This window comes from Gopherus flavomarginatus, chromosome 6, assembly GCF_025201925.1.
Source record: "Gopherus flavomarginatus isolate rGopFla2 chromosome 6, rGopFla2.mat.asm, whole genome shotgun sequence".
In the NCBI taxonomy this organism is placed as follows: Eukaryota; Metazoa; Chordata; order Testudines; family Testudinidae; genus Gopherus; species Gopherus flavomarginatus.
Genome location: NC_066622.1, coordinates 109,435,313 through 109,448,865, shown reverse-complemented (window position 1 = coordinate 109,448,865; position 13,553 = coordinate 109,435,313). Strand labels below are relative to the sequence as shown.

The 13,553-nt window shown below is 37.5% G+C and overlaps 1 protein-coding gene across 3 annotated transcripts in view; it reads left to right on the top strand.

Annotated features, from left to right (window-relative positions):
- Positions 1–1,652: 1,652 nt before the first annotated feature.
- The window catches only part of BLNK (B cell linker), a 162,528-nt gene continuing 150,627 nt past the window's right edge, over positions 1,653–13,553 (top strand). For 2 of the 3 annotated variants that reach the window (XM_050959465.1, XM_050959463.1), the window contains exons 1-3: positions 1,653–1,741; positions 3,197–3,347; positions 12,153–12,215. In XM_050959465.1, the coding sequence (XP_050815422.1) occupies positions 3,273–3,347; positions 12,153–12,215 (138 nt within the window). In that variant the 5' untranslated portion in view covers positions 1,653–1,741; positions 3,197–3,272. The remainder of the gene's footprint in view (positions 1,742–3,196; positions 3,348–12,152; positions 12,216–13,553) is intronic. The other variant, XM_050959464.1, reaches the window with a different exon arrangement.

The following is a 13,553-nucleotide window of genomic DNA, read 5'->3' as shown; positions in this document are numbered from 1 at the left end:
TGAGTCAAGGTCAGATATTAAGTAGAATCGTTACCATATGACCATCTTCCTTGGTCTCATGTGCACACTTATTTCATTATAACTGGAATATTTGTTAATGATGAGATGCAAGTTTCACAGCTTGGGAATAATTTATCTGGCAGCAAACTGGAGCAGAGGGGGGCCTAGCCAGACCATGCAGCTCCAAAACACTTATCTGCCACCACAAGCTTGAAAGAGGGGAGAGTAGCTCAGATGTCCAGAATTGTGGGAGATGTTGCTAGCAGAAAAAAACATTATTAGTAAGAAATTTTCTGTTCCTAAATCACACAGGAAGTCTGATAGAGTCAGGAATGGAACCCAGATCTGTTGATTTGCAATCCAGTGGCTAGCAAGACCATCTTTTTATCATGACAACAGGAAATATGCAAGAACATCTCAAAATCCCACAATACACATTACCATTAGAATACATGTTACTGTCTAATTCCCACTGTTTGCACAAACCCAAAATGGTCTTGCTGTCCCCCTGCCACAGCTTTGAGTCATTAGCTACTAAAGCACAAGTGAAATTGGCAAAAAAATATTATACTAAAAAGAACATGGCATGTATTCTTCTTATGCAAGTGAAGCAGTTTTAATCTTACTGCATAAATACCGGAAATTATCAGGGTTTTGCAAAAAACACGAAGTGCCCGGAAAATGAAGGCAAATCAAAATTTGCAAAGTGTGACTGAAGCTTATCTATTGCAGTTATGCAATGATGTTTTTGCAAAAACAAACGTGTGTGAAACTCATTCACCCATGGCTACTTTCTGGATCCAGTCATTCCCCTCAATTACAGCCTGATCCCAAGCCCATTTAAGTACTTAGAAAACTTTCCAGTGATTTCAATGGCCTTTAGAGCAAGCCCATACACATGAGCTGTTCCACAGACCATTCTCCATGTGATTTTAATAGCACTTTCTATTTTCAGGCTATCCTATTGACAATATCGCTTTTTTGCTTTTCCCCACCATCCTCAAACAAAACTGAAATTTACTCATTTGTGTTATTTTCCACTGAGGTATTGTCTTTAAAGCTGAATTCTTGATTCACAATGTATTTGGTTCCTCTTTTTGTACTGATGCCCATGTTTTCTTTGTCCATAAAAGATGTTATAGAACATTAAAACATCATTTTGAAAGAGAACAAAGATACAGCCATGTGTTACTGCTTTGTTTCCCATCGTCTCCTTGTTCATGTCAAACCTACCTTAGTCTAACAGCTGGAGAGAATGTACAAAGGTTTGTTAACTAGATTTCAAATCTTAGCCCAACTACTTTGTAGCAGTTCTACCAAGAGCATCTTCAGAAGAAAGTCCACACGGATATAAAAATGTCAGTGATAGATTGTCTTGGTGAATCTAGTGCTCCAAAAATAATGTAACTTCACCTCTTAAGTATTATTTTTAGATACTGTTAGCGGCTGAAGTGTGAATTGGCAAAGTTTCATCAAACTTTTAGAAAGAATTGTATGCTCCCTTTCCTTTTTCATTTCGATCTATTTCTTTATACTAAATATGAAATCACTAGGTTATGACTTTAAGGATCCCTTTTCTCCCTCTCACCAGAGATGGCAAGCCTGTCAATCATTCCAACATCAACAGTAACCACAAGGGACTGTTTGCAGGAGGATAGCTGATACAAGAAACAGCTCTTACTTTAGTTTACTTGGAATCGGCTCTAATATGCATGTCTGGAGAAAAAATTATCTGTGTTTGGTAAGCCATTTTCTTTTTACTGTTTTGGTATCTACTGGACACAAAATCATCAGTGCTAAGTGTTTATATTTTGTATTAAAGTAATGCCTTAAAGATCTAAGATGTTAGCATTTAAATTATTAAAATGATGTTTCACTATTAATATTAGTCAAGGAAACAGAAGTTGAGATAGTTGCTGCTTTTTGTAAAGCTGAGTTTGATTTAAAGTTTTCAATAAATTTTATATGTTAAATGATTACATAAATGATAGAATGTAAGTATTAGTGTTTGTATTAGTAAGTATTTTAGCAAGAAAGATTGTGACATTCTCTGAGATAAATTTGTTCTGCTTAATGCAATGACTTCCAATAAACTGAAAATTGAATGTTTACTAAATGGAACTCCAAAGAATTATACCACATAAAAATGCAGTTGGCACTTTCAAAGTGGTGCATATATACTTGTATGGAGTAAATTGCTAAAGTTTTACAGTCATCAGGTTTTCAATAATATGTTGGTTGTTAGGAAATCTGTCAATCATTTTGCAACAGCCACAACATATAGCAGAATTTGAAAAAGCGTAACAGTCGAAACATTTTAAAACTTAGTTAGAATCAGTTCCAATCCTTGAAAATGTGCCCAAAAACTGTTTGCACTGGGAAATCAAACAGGAAGAGCAACTAGAAAGCAGAACATTCCTTGCTTTCCAGCCTTTTATGGAAGACTTCACATTACTTCTGTTACAGTGACTCAGAGCTGCAATGCACAATAAGCTGGTTTTATTGGAAGTGCATCTCTGCAATTCTATTTCCTGATGTATATGATGCACTTATCTATTAGTCTAATGTTTCCATTAATTTTATTGAAGATATGAATATTAAGAATTTGAAGCCAATTTTTTTCTTTCAAAAGCTCATTATGCATACAGTATTTAATCAAAAGATTTATTTTACCCTGAGAGTACTGTGCCAACACCTTAAACAAAGAGTCAGGTTAAGTAATTTCACCGTCTGGAAATACAAATGCTGTATCTGAGCTCTGCTCGTGCTCTCTCTCTCTCTCCACAGCATCATAGTGTGTCAAAACATAGAAGTGTGTCAAACACAATCTAAGAGCTGATCAGAGTGAAAAGGAGTTAAAAGGTGTGAAAGAGGCAGTTGTCACTAACACTAACATATTTTACACCATGTGAAAAATGAAGCAGGTGGCACTAAAATGCCTATAAATGTGGCGACAGCGTCATTAATTATCAAGCACAAGTATCCTTATTGCAATTCACTTCAATGGGTATTTCTGCCTGTATAAGGATGATATGATATGACATGATCCTATTACTGAGTACCTTCTTATATTCAAAATCATGGTCCTGAAATAATGAGTGTAACAGTAGTTTCCAAATTACTTGAAAAGGCGTGTACTTTAAGCAATCAAGCAGGAAAAAGTTGCAAAAGGGACTTCCTCTTTCAATTTCCACAGCAGATGGTGAATATCAGTAAAGCAAAGCATTTACTGTCACCAGAAACATATCAAATCTTCCTCACCGGATAACAAAATGGCCACAAAGCTACCCCTTCGAGAGGAATGTGAGAATTGGACAACTCTTCAAGTTGCAGATCTCCTAAGACAGGTACTGAACCTAGAGCTCAGACTGCAGACAGTACAGTATATTATACTCCTTTCAGTTCAGCTAGCAAAATAGGTTGCTGGGCTTATCTACTCTTTGTGTACAGTGTTATAGCTGTGTTGGTCCTGGGATATTAGAGACACAATATATTACCTCACCCACTATATCTGCTCTTTGTAATATGTATGATTACTCCCTCCTGAATATAAACAGAGATTCTAAAATGAGTTTAAAGCTGTCTAGTCAGCAATTGTGACTACCAAGGACTTATGTGTACTGACGTTCCATAAATTTCTCGGTGTTCTCTCAGTTTTTACTGAAATTCAGTCCATGACAGAAGTTGCTTGTTAAGATAAGAGTATCCTGCACAAGACAAAGAACCACACTAATTTGTGCACACAGGGCTATATTGAGAAGTATCTACACAAAAAAATTATGTCACCTTTTATTTCCTTCTGGCGCTAAGTAACAATTTTATTGGAAGTTTGTGTATATTATTTTAGAGCAAGAGATCACTACTAAGATTTGCAGGATTTCAACATGAATTTGCTCATCACCTTTTCTTTTCAATGATTATAGACCTATTGTACTTTTTAAATGCTCCTTTAAAGTTAAATCTTTGAGTTCTTTTATCATTCTGTTGCACCTTTCCTATTTCTGTAATAACCTTTTTATTATAATAATGTAACCTGAAGTGCACACAGTATTCTGAACTTGTCTTCAGTAATCCCCTGCTGAATAGTTTCCACTAAGATATATTCAAGTGCTTCTTTTTACACATGCCAGACTTTTCTTCCTTGCAACTGTTGAATATTGTGGCTTATGCTTTAGGGTTTTACCTGCCATTCATCTAGGCATTGGAGCCCATTGTTTCACAGAATTTGACTATATTAAAGTATATCCTCTTTGTTTCCCAAATGTGTAATTCTTTGTTGTTCTATATATGGCTCTCATCTGCCCTGTGCTTATAACCCATCCAAATTCTAAATATTATGGCCAGAGTCACCATCTTCCTTCATTGATTACTCTCCTGGATTTGTCTTACTTGTGAGAATTACTGTACTGGACTAGACTCTTGAGGTCCCTTTCAGCTCTACATTTCTATAGTTACCCGTCCTCTTATAGTAACAAACACTACAGCAATAATTTCTCAGATAGGGTCAGGTTATGAATTCTTTACTCCCATTGGTGGGCCCTTACTCATGTGAGTAAGGAATTCAAAACCTGGTCCATGAAGTCTCTCTCAACTGATATAAGAGTGCTTTAAAAATAAACACACATACTATTAATAGAGATTACTTTCCCCAGTGCTGGTATGACATACACCACCTATTTAACAATATTCACTAATCCTACACAAGAATTTAGGACAGGACATTAACAGCAGCACCAAAATCACACAGAAACTACAGGGAAATTTAGATAGGCAAGATGTTTACATTCGGGTTTGCATTAGGCTGTCAAGCAATTAAAAAAATGAATTGTGATTAATCACACTGCAAAACAATAATAGAATTCCATTTATTTAAATATTTTGGATGTTTTCTACATTTTCAAATATATTGATTTTAATTATCACAGAATACAAAGAGTATAGTGCTCACTTTATATTTACTTTTTATTACAAATATTTGCACTGTGAAAAACAATAGTATTTCTCAATTCACCAAATATGAGTACTGTACTGCAATCTCTTTATCACAAAAGTTAAACTTACAAATGTAGAATTACATACAAGAAAATAACTCCATTAAAAAAAATGTAAAAATGTAGTCTAAAAGTCCACTCAGTCCTATTTCTTGTTCAGCCAATTGCTCAGACAAATAAGTTTGTTTACATTTGAAGGAGATGATGCTGCCTGCTTCTTGCTCACAATGCCATCTGAAAGTGAAAACAGGCATTCTCATAGCACTGTTGTAGCTGATGTAACAAGATATTTACATGCCATGTATGCTAAAGATTCATACATCCTTCATGCTTCATCCACCATTCCAGAGGACATGTCCATGCAGATAATGGGTTCGGCTTGATAACCATCCAAAGCAGTACGGACCGAAGCATGTTCAGATGCCACCAGCAGAAGCTTGATTTTCTTTTTTGGTGGTTAGGGTTCTGTAGTTTCCGCATCAGAGTGTTGCTCTATTAAGACTTCTGAAAGCGTGCTCCACGCTTCTCAGATTTTGGAAGGCACTTCAGATTCAGGGTTGAGTGCTGTAGATAATTTTTAAAAATCTCACATTGGTACCTTCTTTGCGTTTTGTAAAATCTGCAGTGAAAGTGTTCTTAAAATGAAATATATGGCAGAATGCACGTAAAATAGAGCCGGAGACATACAATTCTCCCCTAAGGAGTTCAGTCACAAATTTAATTAATGTATTTTTTTTAAACGAGCATCATCAGCATGGAAGTACGTCCTCTGGAATGATGGCTGAAGCATGAAGGGGCATATGAATGTTTAGCATATCTGGCATGTAAATTCCTTGCAATGTCAGCTACAAAAGTCCCATGCGAATGCCTGTTCTCACTTTCTGGTGATATTGCAAATAGGAAGAGGGCAGCATTATTTCCTGTAAATGTCAACAAATTTGTTTGTCTTAGCAAATGGCTAAATGAGAAATAGAACTGAGTGGACTTGTAGGCTATAAAGTTTTGCATTGTTTTGTTTTTGAGTGCAGTTATGTTACAAAAATAATCATTTGTAAATTGCACTTTCACGATAAAGAAATTGCCCTACCATACTTGCATGAAAACTGAAAAAATACTGTTTCTTTTATTTATAATTTTACAGTGCAAATATTTGCAATAAAAATAATTTGAAGTGAGCAGTTTACACTTTGTATTCTGTAAAGGCAGCAAGGAGTGCTGTGGTACCTTATAGACTAACTTATGTCTGTTAGTGCCACAGGACTTTTTGCTGCTTTTAACAGATCCAGACTAACACAGCTACCCCTCTGATACTTTGTATTCTGTGTTGTAATTGAAATCAATATATTTGAAAATGTAGAAAAATATTCAAAATATTTAATAAATTTCAATGGGTATTCTATTGTTTAACAGTGCAATTAAAACTGCAATTAATTTTTTTAATCGCAATTAATTTTTTTGAGTTAATTGCGTGAGCTAGTTGCAATTAATCGGCAGCCCTAGTTTGCAGGGCCTGAAAGACCAGGAAAGTAGGGCTAACCAATTTACACACACACTTTATTGATCAGGACATGCAAGCCAATAACGACAGACAAAGGGATGGATTTTAAGCAGCAGGCCACAACAGTGTCACACATCACCTCCATATTGGTGCACATAACAAGTTCATTCTGCATACGTGGGGGAAAAATTAGAGGAACACTGCCCCAAAGGGGAAAAATTTCTCCCTGACCCTTAAAACAGATCAAACCCAAAGCAAGAGCCAATTGATTCACATCTCTCTGGCTGGCTAATGGACCGTTGGGCAGTGGAGCATCCAGTGGAGGATGATCCTCTTTTTATTCAAAAGTTGGCTACTGCCTTGTTGCTCCAATCAAGGTGCTGAATGGCAATGTTTACATCATGAGTTTATATAGTTGCAAGCTGACATATAAACTAAGCAAAAAAAGTTCTAATACTCATTTTTTTGCATTCTACTAGTTACTGCCCAGTGCCCAACATTCCAATGTGATAAGTAGCTTAACTCCTGATCACTTCCCATTGATTTCTAGATATCCTGTGTGGTGCTATATCAAAGCCTTCCTCTAATCTATATAGATTTGCACAACTCCATTTTAATTAGCTAAAAAATTTAAAAGAAGTAATCTACTATTTTTAATTCAGTCAGAGGGATTTCTCCTGTCTGTCTCTGATAAAGTATTTCCAATATATTCTCTTGACACATACAGATCCTCCTTAGTTTGGTTGTAAAATATTTTACATTAGCTGTGTGGTGGATCTGGTTCCAATCCTGCTGATGTAGGTGACAATATGCTAATACATGATTGAAGTTTTGTTGTTTCAGTTTGCTTTTTTAAGGTCTAGGCAATTACACACAAAAACTATGTTAGAAGAACATTTTTATGGTTGCAAAGTCAAGCACTTCAGTGGCACCTTAATTCAGATTCCTTGTGCATACAGGAGTTACATAACTACATATTTTCCCTGCCTCATTCAGTGCACAGAGTGGACCTGCTCGAGCGCTTTGGGGATGAATCCAAATTGTGTAGTTGTCATAACCTATTCCCAGATTTGGACCTTAGCGTCCAAAATATGGGGGTTAGCATGAAAACCTCCAAGCTTAGTTACCAGCTTGGATCTGGTAAAGCTGCCACCACCCAAAAAATTAGAGTGTTTTGGGGCACTCTGGTCCCCCCAAAAACCTTCCCTAGGGACCCCAAGACCCAAATCCCTTGAGTCTCACAACAAAGGGAAATAAACCTTTTCCCTTCCCCCCTCCAGGTGTTCCTGGAGAAATACACAGAAGCAAGCTCCATGAATCTAAACAGAGGGATTCCACCCTCTCTATTTCCAGTCCTGGAAACAGAAGTACTTCCCTCTTCACCCAGAGGGTATGCAAAGTCAGGCTAATAAATCTAACACACACAGATTTCCCCCTGACTTCTTCCTCCCACCAATTCCCTGGTGAGCACAGACTCAATTCCCTGGAGTCCCCCACTAAAGAAAAACTCCAACAGGTCTTAAAAAGAAAGCTTTATGTAAAAAGAAAGAAAAATACATAAAAATGGTCTCTCTGTATTAAGGTGACAAATACAGGGTCAATTGCTTAAAAGAAATATGAATAAACAGCCTTATTCAAAAAGAATACAATTCAAAGCACTCTAGCAACTACACACGTAACTACAAAAAAACAAACCTATCTTTTTGTACTTACAACTGGGAAACAGAAGATTAGAAAGCAGGAAATAGAAAAATCCTTCCCATAGCCGAGAGGGACAGATACAAGACAAAGGACTCAGACACAAACTTCCCTCCACCCAGATTTGAAAAAGTCTTGTTTCCTGATTGGTCCTCTGGTCAGGCATTTCAGGTTACTTCTTTCCAGGTGAAAGAGACATTAACCCTTAGCTATCTGTTTATGACAGTAGTCAAAAATTGTTTGTAAAGTTCCTGCTTCATTTATTGCAGAAGTTGGCAAGTATAGGAAGAGAAAGGTCTCATGGTTAAAGCAGTTTAATGCTGCCCTGGAGATTTTGATTCTATCCCTGCCTCTGCTAGAGTTCCTCTGTGATGCTGGGTAACTCACTTAAACCATCTTTTCACAGGTGGTCACTACTAGCGTATTCCATATTGTCTTCCAATGAATCAGTCCTACGAGTACAACTGCCGCAAAACACTTATATCTGGTTTTGTTGCTCTACCCAATCTGCAGCCTCTGCTCGTCTCTTCTTTCATTATCTCTGATGTACTTGAAATCCTGGGGTCTGATTTACAGAAGTGCCAAGCACTCACAGCTGCAATTGCAGTCAGTGGGAGCTGTGCTTTTTGAACATATGAAGTGCTATATAATGCTAAATTTTCTGAAAGAAATCAGATCCCTAGGCTCCACTGGATGCTCAGTTTGGGCATCTAGAATTAGTGGACACTTTTGAAATTAGCTTTTTTGTGCCTCAGTCCCCCCTCTATGCAAAATAGAAATACCACCACTCCATCCCCTCACAGGGGTGTTGTGAAAATAAATTCATTAATGCTTGTGAAACACTCATAGTAGACAGCATCGTAGAAAAGCCTATGAGGATATTAATAATTCTGTCTGTAGCGTTTGAATTCTGTATTAGAAGACCTAGGACCAGAAATTGATCAATGAGGAGAAAAGAAAATATTGAATATCTGCTTATTAAGTGAGAACTATCCACCTTGTGCACCGAATGAGGCAAGGGTCCTGTGGAAAAAATGGTGTGCGATCATGCAGTAAAGGCAGTATTATAATGCATACACACAAGGCTGGCATTGGCAACTTTAATTCTGGTATTTCCTAACATTTTGGTGCTTGACCCTACTACCTTAGTAATGTTCTTTTAATATAGACTTTGTGTGTGATAAGTGCAGAGGCTATTAGTTTGTCATTCTGCAGAATGTTGTAAGGCATTATATAGAAACCAATATTGTAATAAAATAATTAGCCTTATTGATTTTGCTTTCTTTCCCATGACTGAGTGAAGCCCATAAAGTAAAAACTCTAGCTATGTGCATGTAATAGTTCTCCTATTCTCTTGCATGTACTGTATATTTAGAGAACACAGAAATGTTGCATTCCTCTGCTCAAGTTTTTCTTCCCTCCTCCTTTCCTTGCCATTTACAAATGAGTCCATATATCCTTCCTCAATTTTAAGTGGTGGTATTATTATACTGGAAATGTAGTGAAAGGTTTGGTGTTCATTATATAACAAAGGGCAAGATGGCTTCTTGCCTTACACATGTCACAGAAAAGTAAGAGAGCACAGGGGACCCACCAATTATTCCCCATTACTGGCCACATATCCCATGATTCACAGCATGGGGAAGGGAAAGAGGAGGGAAGAGCCTGCAAGGTCAGTACTCCTACTCCTATGCAGGTGGGTGGGTAGTGGACAATTTGGCAGAGAAAATATAGATAAGAGAAAATATAATGCCTCCATATAAATCCATGGTACTCCCACATCTTGAATACCGAGTGCAGATCTGGTTGCCCCATCTCAAAAAAATATATACTGAAACTGGAAAAGGTACAGAGAAGAGCAACAAAAATGATCACGAGTATGGAACAACTTCTGTATGAGGAAAGAGTAAAAAGGCTGGGATTTTTCAGCTTGGAAAAGAGACAACTAAAGGGGTATACGATAAAGGTCTATACAATCTTGACTGGTGTGGAGAAAGTGAATAAGGAAGTGTTATTTACTCCTTCACATAGCACGAGAACTAGGAGTCACCAAATGAAATTAATAAGCAGCAGGTTTAAAACAATGACAAGGTTAAAAAAAGAACTAGATAAGTGCATGAAGACGAGGTCCATCAATGGCTATTAGCCAGGATGGGCAGGGATACTACACCATCATCTGAGTGTCCCTAGCTTCTGTGTGCCAGAAGCTGGGAATGGACAAAAGGGACGGATCACTTGATTACCTGTTCTGTTCATTCCCTCTGAAGCATCTGGCATTGGCCACTGGCGAAAGAGTACTGATCTAGCTGGACCATTGGTCTGACCCAGTACAGCTGTTCTTATGTTCTTAGGCAGACAGGGAGGCAGAGTAGATGGTACCTTCACTCCACACTCTCTTCATTCCACCACAGCTATATCAATGGCAAATTATTTCACCTTGGAAAGATGGAAGTTCCTGGCATACTCCAGCAACAGTGTGCTACACATTGTCCTTTATTCCAGGAGCTTGTGAAGTCACAATCTTGTTCTGTTTTGGAAAGAACTAATTATTTAGAACATGAGAGCAGTTTACTAAATCTCATTAGAAATACAGGTTTAGACATTGATCTGGCTAAATGGGTCCGCAACCCTAACATTAAAAACCAACCCAGACTTGTATTTCCTTTCTTCATCAAGGTTTTCCAACATAAATACTTTAAGAAAAAACAAAGAAAATATACTTAGATGGATGAGAAAAGTGCTATAGAAAAAAGCATCAGCTTAAAAAAAAATCCAGTATCATTTTACAGCTTTGTTTCTGTACTACACTTTTTTTCCGGTTAATCTTTCAAACAAAATTGTTCTTTACAGTGTAGCTGTAACCATCAGCAAACACTGAATAAACACTTGACAAATGTACCCTAGAGTTTACAATCCCTGCCATACAAATATGTTTTTCAAATTTCAAGTTTACCTTCTTAGCATTGTCAAATGCTTAAACCATTAAGGGTGCTAGCCTGGAATGTGCTGAGCTGCTATGTGCCTTCAATTCCCATTGACTCTAACTGCAGGCAGTTCTGACACATCCATTGGAAGCCAAAATTGTCTTTTCTGCACATCGAGACCGGTAAACATATAATTTTACTGAGTTCAGTGGCTCACCTCTAAGCAAATGAAATGAATTTATATGACCCCGATTTTAAATTCACACTGTTAATAGAGCTTAAGACAGATTTGATGGTTAAACTAAACTACTTGAATTCACTTTTTTAATGAAAAAAAAAAAGTCCTGCAGTTTTTCTCCTGAAGTTCTCAAGCCCTCGGTTGTGTACACAACAAAATAGTTCTTTTAAAAAGCCATGTCAAAGCGCTAAAGCTCATCAGCCAGAAACAATCAGGGTGTTTACCTAACCAGGTCTATTCCTTGCCATCCTTTAAAATGAAAACCTATTGAGTCTCTGTGATGGGATCCCCAAGTACAACCTGGAACTATGGGACTGCTGTGCTCCCTTAACTCTCCAGCCTGAGCAAACATTTAACTTTCTTTTGTCAAGGAACAGGCTTCTTGGGAGTGGCAGGTTAGAACCCTGCACAGGACTAGTGTAAAACCCTTCAGCAGGATTGAGTCTCACCAGTCCCGCAGGACCCTCTGCCCTAAAAGCAGAAGTTTGTTTCATTTTCCTTTACAACTGATCCACTTAGATATATAAAGAATTTTTAAAAAATGATATCAGTATCTGTTTTCTAAGTGTGATTTTGAAAGTTGATGTTTTCTGAGCCCCATTCTCTAGGAATGCCTGTCAGTCACACACTGCAATATTATTTACCTAGTTATCCACTTCAAATGAAATATACACAGACTCCTGCAACTACCACATGCAGTTCAATTTCAACATAAAATATTTCTTTCTATAAACTTATCTGTGATTTAGATTGTCATGTATAGTTTTCAATTTCTTTTTGTAATCCTCTCCCCCCGCCCCCAGATTCGAATGCCTGAATCTGCAGCAGTAGTGGAAAAATTGGACATTAATGGAGCTAAATTTTTGGTAAGTAATTAAAATATTTTCTCTGTTAGAAAATCTTTCACAAGATGTGTCTATGTGACACTTGTATTCACAACTGCAGGATCTGTTATGCTGGCTTCTTTCATGACTAATGGCAAGTTAGTCATTCGTTCTGATCCTGACCTTTGAGACATTTTCAAGGCTTGCTACTGTGAACAAGCAAAGCTCAACCCTGCTACACATCCTAGCATAGGTGGAACAAATGCCTAGATACCATCCAAGCATCTGGCTGTTGGAAGAGAGGCCACTTATGGAAAGAAACACTTTCCTTTCAATTCTGTAGGACATTTTCTATAGGGATTTTTAAACATCTGATAGAATTAATGCAAATTTATTCTCCTGCTACAGAATTCTAGAGGCTAGTTTTACCTCTGATGAACTATTTTCCCATCAGGCTGTGGTCAGACCTCTGAAGGAAGGTAAGCAGGAGGGGAAGAAAAGCACTAGAGGCACTGCTCCTTCCATCCGAGCAGTTATTGAGGTAAAGGCCTCCAAACCCCATGCTGGCTCCTTGAAACACAGAAATGAGGCCATTTTGTGGAAAATGGGGAGAAAGCTTCTAAAAAAAATATTTAAAGTATATTTCTACTCTGCAAAGAAACTGTGTCTATATGGCCCTATCTTAGAAAACTGTTCCTCAGTATCTTAGGTGTGATAGCTGCTCACTCTCCTGATAAGGCTCTGATCCTGTAATGTTACCTGCATAATTGGACCCCTGTAGAGTGCCACTGACTCCAGTGGGATTGGAACTAACTCCATCTGGACATAAAAAATCCCCTGTAAGATCAAGAAGTTATTACCAGTTTCTATTAGCACTGTGGAGCAAATACAGCTATGGGGAAGGGAGACTGAGTCTTGGCCAGCTCATGCATTATCAGCAAAATTGTAAAAGAAGTTCTGTTTGCAGTCTTTGTTGCTTGAAGAGTGACAGTGTTGGGTAGAATCTAAGTGACAAATAAGCTTTGTGTTGATTCTTTGCACCCGAATGAATTTTATCCATAGCAAGAAAAAGAAACATGCATATTGCATAGCGTTGGTGGAACGGGACATGAGAAATCTTTTCACAACTTAATGGTAAACTAATAGGACAAGTTGCAAAAAAGAAAAAGGAACCATGGGTGAGTTCTGTAAGATCATCCATGAGCAAAAGTGAAACAAAAGTGAAATGAATGAAAGTGAACACCTGCTACTATGTTATGCACATTATGTTTTTTCTTTAAAACTTTTAATAGTTGCCCAGTTTTAAGATTACCTTATTCTGCATTGTAGAAAACATAGCAATATGTGAAATGTCCTGTGGAGTGCCACTAGCAACATGCA